At 44.0% G+C, this 12,583-nt stretch overlaps 1 protein-coding gene across 2 annotated transcripts in view; it reads left to right on the top strand.

The window, feature by feature from the left end:
* Positions 1-12,583, top strand: part of cad (carbamoyl-phosphate synthetase 2, aspartate transcarbamylase, and dihydroorotase) — a 28,750-nt gene that overhangs the window by 14,669 nt on the left and 1,498 nt on the right. The window contains exons 32-38 of one of the 2 annotated variants that reach the window (XM_035794132.2): positions 38-228; positions 390-623; positions 731-869; positions 3,893-3,949; positions 4,388-4,575; positions 4,769-4,843; positions 12,190-12,402. In XM_035794132.2, the coding sequence (XP_035650025.1) occupies positions 38-228; positions 390-623; positions 731-869; positions 3,893-3,949; positions 4,388-4,575; positions 4,769-4,843; positions 12,190-12,402 (1,097 nt within the window). The remainder of the gene's footprint in view (positions 1-37; positions 229-389; positions 624-730; positions 870-3,892; positions 3,950-4,387; positions 4,576-4,768; positions 4,844-12,189; positions 12,403-12,583) is intronic. The other variant, XM_035794133.2, reaches the window with a different exon arrangement.

Here is a 12,583-nt window from a genome sequence, read left to right on the forward strand (position 1 = left end):
TACAACAGCCTTGATAATATTTCTGTATGTTTTACAGCCCCCCATTCAGTGGAGGAAAAGAACTCCGAGAAGCCCCCCCCAGGCTACCCTGGCCTGGAGACCATGCTGCCTCTCCTCCTCACCGCCGTCAGCGACGGGCGCCTCACCGTCGACGATATCATCAAGCGCTTGTACGACAACCCCCGCAAGATCTTCTCCCTGCCCGCACAGGACAACACTTATGTAGAGGTAGCTACAGACACACGGCAAGAATGTTTTTCCATGTAAATTGGTCATCATGGCAAGGATTTATTCTCCTTGGGTTACCACATTGAAATACAAAGAGGGGTTGAAGGGACTGGCTTTTCAAGACCATTCTTGATGTCTAAAGACCTGCTGTCTCCCACCAGGTGGACCTGGAGCAGGAGTGGGTCATCCCCAAACACATGCAGTTCACCAAGTCCAAGTGGACGCCTTTCGAGGGCATGAAGGTGAAGGGCAAGGTCCGCAGAGTGGTTCTTAGAGGAGAGGTGGCCTACATCGACGGACAGGTGCTGGTCCCTCCTGGTTATGGAGAGGATGTGAAGACTTGGCCTGCACCCATCCCCACCCAGACCCCTGAGCCGGTGAAAGAAGTCCAACCGGTACAGTCCCACCCATTTCCGTTCTGCCCTTTCACATAAGTGTGCTGCTATTCAATCTACAGTTATGTGATGTAGCATACTGACAGGCATTGGCTATTGTGTGGTAGACCCCAGAGCACCCGCGGCTGACCTCGCCGTGTGAGGGCATCCGTACCCGCGCCCCGAGCCCTCGCCGCTCCGCTGGGGATGGCCGCTACATGCTCCCACCCCGTATCCACAGGTCGTCTGACCCGGGCGTTACACCAGGTACTACTACTCCCACAACCCCTTCTCTCCCCCAGAGCCTGGTTGTCACTTAACTGAAGTTGCCTCAATAGTTTGTCTTACACAGCTGAGCACCTGCTTGTTGTGGCAAAGTGCTTTGTGAATGTCTGTTTCAATAAATTGGATATTCACTGTGTCCATCTACAGGTTTTAGGACAATACACACAAAATTGTGCTTGGATTTCGTTGGTAAACCTTTTAGTCTGCATCTACGAACCCACTGATCATGTGATTAAGCGCACTGTATATAAAGTGTTTTATGATAAAGCAAATCATTTGCGTTTCTCTACTGTAGGCAACATGGTCAATTAGTACTAAGAGGAGTACATTTGCTTATTTTTAAATGAGAGGTCTAAATAAACTCAGCAAAAAAATAAACGTTCCTTTTTCAGGACCCTGTCTTTAAAAGATAATTCGTAAAAATCCAAATGACTTCACAGATCTTCATTGTAAAGGGTTTAACTTCTTGGCGCTACCCATCCCGTTAGCGGGATCATTTTTGTCAGCAACTGCTGAATAGCATAGTGCAACAGTCAAATAATATTACTAAAATAATTCATATTCATGAAATCACAAGTGCAATATTGCAAAACACGGCTTAGCCTTTTGTTAATCCACCTGTCGTCTCATATTTTGAAATTATGCTTTACAGCGAAAGCAATCCAAGCGTTTGTAAGTTTATTGATAGCATAACATGTACACCTAGCATCAGGAAGCTTGGTCACAAATCAGAAAAGCAATTAAATTAATCGTTTACCTTTGATCTTCGGTTGTTTTCACTCACGAGACTCCGTTACACAACAAATGTTCCTTTTGTCAAATATTTTTTATAATCAATCCTCATGTTGTTTTTTAAATATATATTCGATAATCTGCTAAATGACTTAAATGTAAATGATATCAACAGTGGTTTTTCAATAACCGTGGGAGGAACAATGGCTGCTTTACTCAGTTGCGCAAAAACTCACTCAGAGCCCCCACCTATCCACTTACGCAATGTGATCCTTCACGCTCATTTTTCAAAATAAAAGCCTGAAACTATGTCTAAAGACTGACACCTTAGGGAAGCTATAGAAAAAGGAATCTGGTTGATCTCCCTTTAAATGGAGGATAGGCTTGCATAGGGACAGAGGTTTCAAAATAAGAGGCACTTACTGATTGGATTTTCCTCGGGCTTTCGCCTGCAATATCAGTTCTGTTATACTCAGACAATATTCTGACAAATTTGGAAACTTTAGTTTATTCTATGCTAATCTGACAAGTAAATGCATATTCTAGTTTCTGGGGCTGAGAAATAGGCAGGTTCAAATGGTTATGTTTTTTTAGCCAAAAACAAATACACTGCCCCCTACACGCAAAAGGTTAAACACTGTTTCCTATGCTTGTTCAATGACCCATAAACAAGTAATGAACATGCACCTGTGGAACAGTCATTAAGACACGTAACAGCTTACAGATGGTACGCAATTAAGGTTACAGTTATGAAAACATAGGCCTCTTTAGTGTTTAGTTTCTACTGACTCTGAAAAACACAAAGATGCCCAGGGTCCCTGCTCATCAGCGTGCTGCAAGGAGGCGTGAGGATTGCAGATGTGGCCAGGGTAATAAATTGCAATGTCTGTACTGTGAGATGCCTGAGACAAGACAGCTGATCGTCCTCGCAATGGCAGACCACGTGTAACACCTGCACAGGATCTGAACATCACACCTACAGGACAGGTACAGGATGGCAACAACTGCCCGAGTTACACCAGGAACGTACAATCCCTCCATCAGTGCCCAGACTGTCTGCAATAGGCTGAGAGAGGCTGGACTGAGGACTTGTAGGCCTGTTGTAAGGCAGGTCCTCTACAGACATCTCCGGCAACAACGTTGCCTGTGGGTACAAACCCGCCTTCGCTGGACCAGACCGGACTGGCAAAAAGTGCGCTTCACTGACGATTCATGGTTTTGTCTCACCAGGGGTGATGGTCGGATTTGCGTTAATCGTCAAGGGAAATGAACGTCACATGTACTCTAGAGCAGGATTGAGGTGGTGTGTTACAGCATCATCGGACTGAGCTTGTCATTGCAGGGAATCTCAATGCTGTGTGTTACAGGAAAGACATCCTCCTCCCTCATGTGGTACCCTTCCTGCAGGCTCATCCTTACATGACCCTCTAGCATGACAATGCCACCAGCCATACTGCTCATTCTGTGCGTGATTTCCTGCAAGACGGGAATGTCCGTGTTCTGTCATGGCCAACAAAGAGCCTGGATCTAAATCCCATTGAGCACCTCTGGGACCTGTTGGATTGGAGGGTGAGGGCTAGGGCCATTCCCTCCAGAAATGTCCAGGAACTTGCAGGTGCCTTGTTACCCCAGTCTTCCACCATCTCACAGCAAGAACTGGCAAATCTGGTGTAGTCCATGAGGAGATGCACTGTAGTACTTAATACAGCTGATGGCCACACTAGATAGTGACTGTTACTTTTGATTTTGACCCCCCTCCCTTTGTTCAGGGACACATTATTCCATTTCTGTTAGTCACGTCTGTGGAACTTGTTCAGTTTGTCTGTTGACTCTTATGTTCATACAAATATTTACACATGTTGAGCTTGCTGAACGTTAACGCAGTTGACAGTGAGAGGACCTTTTTTTGCTGAGTTTATATTGGTCCACCTACAGCTCTCTGATGCTTAAGATCTTTTAGTTTGGGCCATTTGCTATGCTCTTTCTTCACCCATTAACAAGACACTTCACACACAGCCACTATCGGATGATTTAAGTTTGAAATTAATGATGAGTTGTTGATTTACGTTAGATTCATGTCACTGTCTTTGTAAGAAACAATGGCCAGATGAAATGATGCTCAATGCCACAATCGCAAACGTATTAATAACCCAAATGATATTAGCGTTTCATGTCAGTATACTGGCTAATTGCTATAGTATTGTCTAAATGACTAGTTTTTGTATCGTCTCTCTAACACTTGTGTTCTAACTCTGTCATAATATTCTAAACAGCTGAAGATTCAAGGGAAAGAGCATTAAGAAGAGCATTTGAAGAAGATTTAAGAGAAGGTTTGAAGCTTGTTTTAGTGCAGCTCTTCTGTTATGCCTAATACTAACCTCTTGTCTAGATGTGCCATCTTTGCGGCTGTTTTGGTGTAATTCTGGCAATGCATTCCAATGGAGTTATACTGGTAGTTTCTTTGGACACTTGTATTGCATTGCATGATTGGTTGTAGAGGTTGTCATTTACATTCCTTCCAATTAGTTGCTGCACTATCATGTCGCTTTGCTTGGAGCGGACTGCTTTCCTAACGCTTGGACCATTTCGAAAGGAAAAAGGGACAAACTTGCTTTGAAATATGGTATAATCAGTGCTTTTGTTGGTCACGCATCAGGAAATGGAAACGACTGCAGTCCTTTTAGGAGATGCTGCTGAACTAACTAATATTAACACACGTTAGATTTCTCCTGTGGTATTTGAAGTGTTTGCTGTTTCTCTGTTCCCAGAGATGGCCCCCGCAGCTGGGGATGGCCCCAGCCATCCCCCTCCCCTGGCCAGGGTCCTGTCCCCCCGGGCTGAGGCAGGGTTGGGGGTAGCGGTAGGGCAGACCCTGACACACCTCCAGACCTCCCCCCTACTGCACCCCCTAGTGGGACAACACGTCCTCTCTGTCAGGCAGTTCAGCAAGGAACAGGTACTCCACATAAATGGCCAGGGAAAGATTTACTGAAGTACATATGTGCTTTTACGTTTATGGAAATTGTAAAATATTTTGACTTAATATATTTTTCGTTATGGTGGACGACCCCAGTAAGACTAGCTGTTGCTAATGGGGATCCTAATACAGCGAATGGGGAAAACAAATCTAAAATTTGTATCTATTTCAGATTTCTCACTTGTTTAATGTGGCCCATACTCTTCGCCTGATGATTCAGAAAGAGAGAACCCTGGACATCCTGAAGGTAAGAGTTTTTTTCAAACTCTAATGTAAAGAATGACCGTGCGGTAATACTTAGGGATGTACCGATTTTACTGGTGCACATTTTTGTTTCAAATTTGGGGGGAATACGACTGCATTGGTCTGCGGACCCCAAACCAATCCAAATGTAGCACGCATCGGTCAGGAAGTCAATTCAAACACTGATTCAGAATCGCTGATCACTGAGTTTTACTCATATTTAGTGCTGTGGCAATTTTGTCAGCCGGTTATTGTCATACAAAAGTCTGCCATTAATTTACATTAACATGTTTAGCCTCCACACATGCAAGCCGTTGCCTGCCTTTGGAACTACATTATTTAGTGTATATTAAAATGTTGTTCAACATCACAATAAATCCATTATTTATGTTAGTCGGGTCTAAAGAAAAATTGAGACGAAGAAAAAGTATTTCAGGAGAACAGAATATGAGTTGGCCTACTGTAGGCCGATGCTCCATGCTATAGGCTCTAGACTTGTTCATTTAGCTGACAAGATAAGCTGAAGTCCTGTGCCATGATTTTTATAGTAAGAACAATTTAATTTGACTGAATAAAATATAGATATAGATATTTTTCCCCGTTAGAGAACAACTTCATATGTGCAGTTGCTATCTTGAGCATGAAAGTGATAATTTGAAACAGGTCCTAAATACTAGATTTAGTTATTTGGCACCTTCAGTTGTGAATGATACAAACATTAAAGTCTTAGAAATCAAAACACACATGGGCTGCATGGTGCGACTGTAGGCTATTGATCTGAGAAGGTAGCAAAAAAGCTTGCGCTCTGTTCCTTGCTTCAGGCTGCACAGCTGTTCTCTCAAGGGATCATATTTTCACTCATCAGACTATTCTCAATTTAATCTGGTCTGTACTATGTACAATTTGATTTAGATTGGCACATTTTCAAATAGGAGCATGTGCTAAATATTAGAGCACTTATTCATTCTACGCATCAACCACCTTTAAGGAACAATCTCTCACTGCCCCAACAAGTGATATTCCACCCGAACTCTGTATTAGGATATTTCAAATAAAACACAAAGCCTACAATTAGTGACTAACTGTAAGCCGCCCTGCACAATCGATGAACCAACTACATCGCCTAGGGCTTTACGTTCTCTCCCAGACTCATTGATAGACATTTGGAGTCTTGCATAAGGTAACCGGTACGTCCAGCATGGGTTACACAGTCCACACTCAATGGTCATTACTTACATTTGTTTAATTTTGTAGTATAGGCTAGACCAATTATGTAGCAAAGACCTCTTAAATCAGTTTAGTTTAGTAGTAGTATACTTCCGGCGCCGACAGAGATGGCCGCCTCGCTTTGCGTTCCTAGGAAACTATGCAGTTTTTAGTTTTTTTACGTGTTATTTCTTACATTAGTACCCCAGGTCATCTTAGGTTTCATTACATACAGTCGAGAAGAACTACTGAATATAAGATCAGCGTCAACTCACCATCAGTACGACCAAGAATATGTTTTCCGCGATGCGGATCCTGTGTTCTGCCTTACAAACAGGTCAACGGAATTGATTCCATGCAGCGACCCCCCAAAAAAAACGACTTCGTAAAAGAGGGAAACGTAGCGGTCTTCTGGTCAGACTCAGGACACGGGCACATCGCGCACCACTCCCTAGCATTCTTCTTGCCAATGTCCAGTCTCTTGACAACAAGGTTGATGAAATCCGAGCAAGGGTAGCATTCCAGAGGGACATCAGAGACTAACGGCCTCTGCTTCACGGAAACATGGCTCACTGGGAAGACTCTATCCTGGCGGTGCAGCCAACAGGTTTCTCCACGCATCGCGCCGACAGAAACAAACATCTTTCTGGTAAGAAGAGTGGCGGGGCGTATGCCTCATGACTAACGAGACATGGTGTGATGAAAGAAACATACAGGAACTCAAATCCTTCTGTTCACCTGATTTAGAATTCCTCACAATCAAATGTAGACCGCATTATCTACCAAGAGAATTCTCTTCGATTATAATCACAGCCGTATATATCCCCCCAAGCAGACACATCGATGGCTCTGAACAAACTTTATTTAACTCTTTGCAAACTGGAAACCATTTATCCGGAGGCTGCATTCATTGTAGCTGGGGATTTTAACAAAGCTAATCTGAAAACAAGACTCCCTAAATTTTATCAGCATATCGATTTCGCAACCAGGGGTGGTAAAACCTTGGAGCATTGTTACTCTAACTTCCGCGACGCATATAAGGCCCTGCCCCGCCCCCCTTTCGGAAAAGCTGACCACGACTCCATTTTGTTGATCCCTGCCTACAGACAGAAACTTAAACAAGAGGCTCCCACGCTGAGGTCTGTCCAACGCTGGTCAGACCAAGCTGACTCCACACTCCAAGACTGCTTCCATCAAGTGGACTGGGACATGTTTCGTATTGCGTCAGATAACAATATTGACGAATACGCTGATTCGGTGTGCGAGTTCATTAGAACGTGCGTTGAAGATGTCGTTCCCATAGCAACGATAAAAACATTCCCTAACCAGAAACCGTGGATTGATGGCAGCATTCGCGTGAAACTGAAAGTGCGAACCACTGCTTTTAATCAGGGCAAGGTGTCTGGTAACATGACCGAATATAAACAATGCAGCTATTCCCTCCAAGGCTATTAAACAAGCTAAGCGTCAGTACAGAGACAAAGTAGAATCTCAATTCAACGGCTCAGACACAAGAGGCATGTGGCAGGGTCTACAGTCAATCACGGACTACAAGAAGAAACCCAGCCCAGTCACGGACCAGGATGTCTTGCTCCCAGGCAGACTAAATAACTTTTTTGCCCGCTTTGAGGACAATACAGTGCCACTGACACGGCCTGCAACGAAAACATGCGGTCTCTCCTTCACTGCAGCCGAGGTGAGTAAGACATTTAAACGTGTTAACCCTCGCAAGGCTGCAGGCCCAGATGGCATCCCCAGCCGCGCCCTCAGAGCATGTGCAGACCAGGTGGCCGGTGTGTTTACGGACATATTCAATCAATCCCTATACCAGTCTGCTGTTCCCACATGCTTCAAGAGGGCCACCATTGTTCCTGTTCCCAAGAAAGCTAAGGTAACTGAGCTAAACGACTACTGCCCCGTAGCACTCACTTCCGTCATCATGAAGTGCTTTGAGAGACTAGTCAAGGACCATATCACCTCCACCCTACCTGACACCCTAGACCCACTCCAATTTGCTTACCGCCCAAATAGGTCCACAGACGATGCAATCTCAACCACACTGCACACTGCCCTAACCCACCTGGACAAGAGGAATACCTATGTGAGAATGCTGTTCATCGACTACAGCTCGGCATTCAACACCATAGTACCCTCCAAGCTCGTCATCAAGCTCGAGACCCTGGGTCTTGACCCCGCGCTGTGCAACTGGGTACTGGACTTCCTGACTGGCCGCCCCCAGGTGGTGAGGGTAGGCAACAACATCTCCTCCCCGCTGATCCTCAACACGGGGGGGCCCCACAAGGGTGTGTTCTGAGCCCTCTCCTGTACTCCCTGTTAACCCACGACTGCGTGGCCACGCACGCCTCCAACTCAATCATCAAGTTTGCGGACGACACAACAGTGGTAGTTTTGATTACCAACAACGACGAGACGGCCTACAGGAAGGTGAGGGCCCTCGGAGTGTGGTGTCAGGAAAATAACCTCACACTCAACGTCAACAAAACTAAGGAGATGATTGTGGACTTCAGGAAACAGCAGAGGGAACACCCCCCCTATCCACATCGATGGAACAGTAGTGGAGAGGGTAGCAAGTTTTAAGTTCCTCGGCATACACATCACAGACAAACTGAATTGGTCCACTCACACTGACAGCGTCGTGAAGAAGGCGCAGCAGCGCCTCTTCAACCTCAGGAGGCTGAAGAAATTCGGCTTGTCACCAAAAGCACTCACAAACTTCTACAGATGCACAATCGAGAGCATCCTGGCGGGCTGTATCACCGCCTGGTACGGCAACTGCTCCGCCCTCAACCGTAAGGCTCTCCAGAGGGTAGTGAGGTCTGCACGACGCATCACCGGGGGCAAACTACCTGCCCTCCAGGACACCTACACCACCCGATGTTACAGGAAGGCCATAAAGATCATCAAGGACATCAACCACCCGAGCCACTGCCTGTTTACCCCGCTATCATCCAGAAGGCGAGGTCAGTACAGGTGCATCAAAGCTGGGACCGAGAGACTGAAAAACAGCTTCTATCTCAAGGCCATCAGCCTGTTAAACAGCCACCACTAACATTGAGTGGCTGCTGCCAACACACTGTCATTGACACTGACCCAACTCCAGCCACTTTAATAATGGGAATTGATGGGAAATGATGTAAATATATCACTAGCCACTTTAAACAATGCTACCTTATATAATGTTACTTACCCTACATTATTCATCTCATATGCATACGTATATACTGTACTCTATCATCGACTGCATCCTTATGTAATACATGTATCGCTAGCCACTTTAACTATGCCACTTTGTTTACTTTGTCTACATACTCATCTCATCTGTATATACTGTACCCGATACCATCTACTGTATGCTGCCCTGTACCATCACTCATTCATATATCCTTATGTACATATTCTTTATCCCCTTACACTGTGTATAAGACAGTAGTTTTGGAATTGTTAGTTAGATTACTTGTTGGTTATCACTGCATTGTCGGAACTAGAAGCACAAGCATTTCGCTACACTCGCATGAACATCTGCTAACCATGTGTATGTGACAAATAAAATTTGATTTGAGTTTATCTGCCATACCTAATATGTGGTAGGCTATGTATTGTATAAAATTTTAATTCTGTTTTTGGTTGGGGTTTGGGCTCATAAGCCTATGCAGAAGCTCTAAGCATGTGGGTGTTTTTGAATTAATCATCACCTTAGAAATTGCTGTCCATTTCGTTGTTATGCTTTAAAACAACATCCATGTTTTATACTGTTTCAACCTCCAAATTGATCAGTGAGCTGAGTTTTTTTAATTTATTTTTTTAACTACGATAGGCCTACTGTTTTTGATTTTCATTTTTAGAGGGACAATAGAGCCCTGAGTACCAGCATTCGGACCGGATAATCGTAGGCATTTTGGGGACTACCAAAGCATGTCCAGAGTGCATAAAAGGAGATTACCATGAATTTTTACTGTGTCCATAACACGGTCACAGCAACAGCCCTACTCATCTCTTTCTACTTTCATGAAGATACCTCGTCTTTTGTGTGTCCTCTCCTTCAGTGTCGAACTAAGCATGTACGTTGCCTTCAGAAAGTATTCACTCCACTTGTTCCACATTTTGTTGTTTAAATCCGGAATTTAAAATGGAGTCAATTAGATTTTTTTTTGTTACTGGCCTACACACAATGCACCATGTCAAAGTGGAATGATATTTTGTAACATTTTACACATTAGTTAAATATTAAACTGAACTGTTTTGATTCCATAAGTATTCAACTCCTTTGTTATGGCAAGACCAAGTTCAGGGGTAAAAATGTGCTTAACTAGTCATAAGTTGCATGGACTCGTTCTATGTGCAATAAGTGATTTTTGCGTGACTACCTCATCTCTGTACCCCACACATACAATTATCTGTAAGGTCCCTCAGTCGAGCAGTGAATTTCAAACACTGATTCAGCCATAAAGACAAGGGAGATTTTCCAATGCCTCGCAAAGAATGGTAGAGGGGTACCTATTTTTTTTATTTTTTAAAGCAGGCATTGAATATCCCTTCCACAACACTAACCCAATTGACAGAATGAAAAGGAAACCTGTACAGAATAAAAATTATTCCAAAACATGCATCCAGTTTGCAACAAGGCACTAAAGGTAATACTGCAAAAAAATGTGACAAAAATATACTTTTTTACCCAGAATACAAAGTGTTATTTTGGGGCAAATACTACACATTGAGTACCCCTCCATATTTTCAAGTATAATGGTGGCTGCATCATGTTATGGGTATGCTTGTAATCGTTAAGGACTAGGGAGTTTTTTAGGATAAAGAAACTGAATGGAGCAAAGCCCAGGCAAAATCCTAGAGGAAAACCTGGTTAAATCTGCTTTCAACCCAACACTGGGAGATTTAATTCACCATTCAGCAGGACAATAACCTACAACACAAGGCCAAATATACACTGGAGTTGTATACCAAGAAGAAAGTGAATGTTCTTGAGTGGCAGTTACAGTTTGGACTTGAATCTGCATGAAACTGGTTGTCTAGCAATGATCAACAACCAATTTTACAGAGCTTGAAGAATTTGGATAAGAATAATGGGCAAATGCTTGCCATTCCATGTGTGGAGAAAGCTCTTACAGACTTATCCAGAGAGACTCGCTGCTGTAATTGCTGCCAAAGGTGCTTCTACAAGTATTGCATCAGGGGTGTGTGAACTTGTGTAAGTGAGAGATTTCACTTTCAATAAATTAGCAAACGTATAAAAAATAATCATCATTTACTGTCAACAACGTATACGAGATGCACTTCAGCCCAGCTTGAAACAAAGGGAAAATCGGGTGCTCGACTGAGGGACTTGAAAATCAGAGCCTTGAAGGCAATTAATCCCGAAAACGTAAGCCTGTTTGCTTGCTTGTCCCGTCAATAAATATATTGGATTCATGCAGCAACGGTGCTCCTTTTTTCTTTATTCTCTCGGATAGTCACCAGGTGAAGTATTCTGGGGTAAGGAATGTTTTAGGTTTCACTGTCACAATCCGAATCGCTCCAACTCGTTTCACACTAAAACGTATCGGAGACCATGTGTCTAGATGGCTGTTGAATCGTCTTGAAAGGGAAATGTGTACATTCCTAGTAATACTCAGACAAGCTGTGATTTGTCACAGTAGAAATTGCAGGAGAGAAACTCATTTCAGAGTAGCTAGTTGGGCCGTTCCATAAAGCCCATTTGTCACCCAGGGTTTGAATCATCAGCAGGACCTCAACAGGAAGCATGAATAAGTTCTGATTTCTCTCTTGGTTCTCTCGCCCTTGGAGTGCGATGAGCCATTGTCCTTCAGATGAAACGCATAGGAGCAGGTGTGCTGTTTTAAAAATAAATCTACCAGTCCCATTCGAAATGACATCACATGGTACTTGACATCATTAAATCCAGACAACTATACAAGCAACACCTGCCACCTGTTTGTGTCTATGCCTAAAGATCACATAGAACTAGTTTTGCCACTTGGGTCAGTAAATCTCTGTTGTAAGAATATGAAAATGCTGTGTGTGCCCTGAAATGCCTGAATACTGAGCTCAGAGAAATGTTGAACACTAGTCTGTTATTTGTCTTAGACCCCTGTGTGTGTGTTACTCTCTCAGGGTAAGGTGATGGCGTCCATGTTCTACGAGGTCAGCACGCGCACCAGCAGCTCATTTGCGGCGGCCATGCAGCGTCTGGGCGGCTCTGTGGTCCATTTTTGCGAGGCCACCTCCTCGTCGCAGAAGGGTGAATCTCTGGCCGACTCAGTCCAGACCATGAGCTGCTATGCTGACGTCCTGGTGCTCCGACACCCCATGCCAGGGGCTGTAGAGGTGAGCAGCGGTGTCGATTCGCCATGTTACAACTTCACTTAAACTTGCCCTGTTATGTTCATTAGGCAAGATGTTCTGAGAAAACACTTTGAAACAACAGTGGTACCACCTAAACACTGAGCATATCTCTTGTATCAGTTATTGAGTGAGAAGCTGCACTTTCTGTATCTGACATGTTTAT

The sequence above is a fragment of the Oncorhynchus keta genome, chromosome 19 (genome assembly GCF_023373465.1).
Source record: "Oncorhynchus keta strain PuntledgeMale-10-30-2019 chromosome 19, Oket_V2, whole genome shotgun sequence".
Classification (NCBI taxonomy): Eukaryota; Metazoa; Chordata; class Actinopteri; order Salmoniformes; family Salmonidae; genus Oncorhynchus; species Oncorhynchus keta.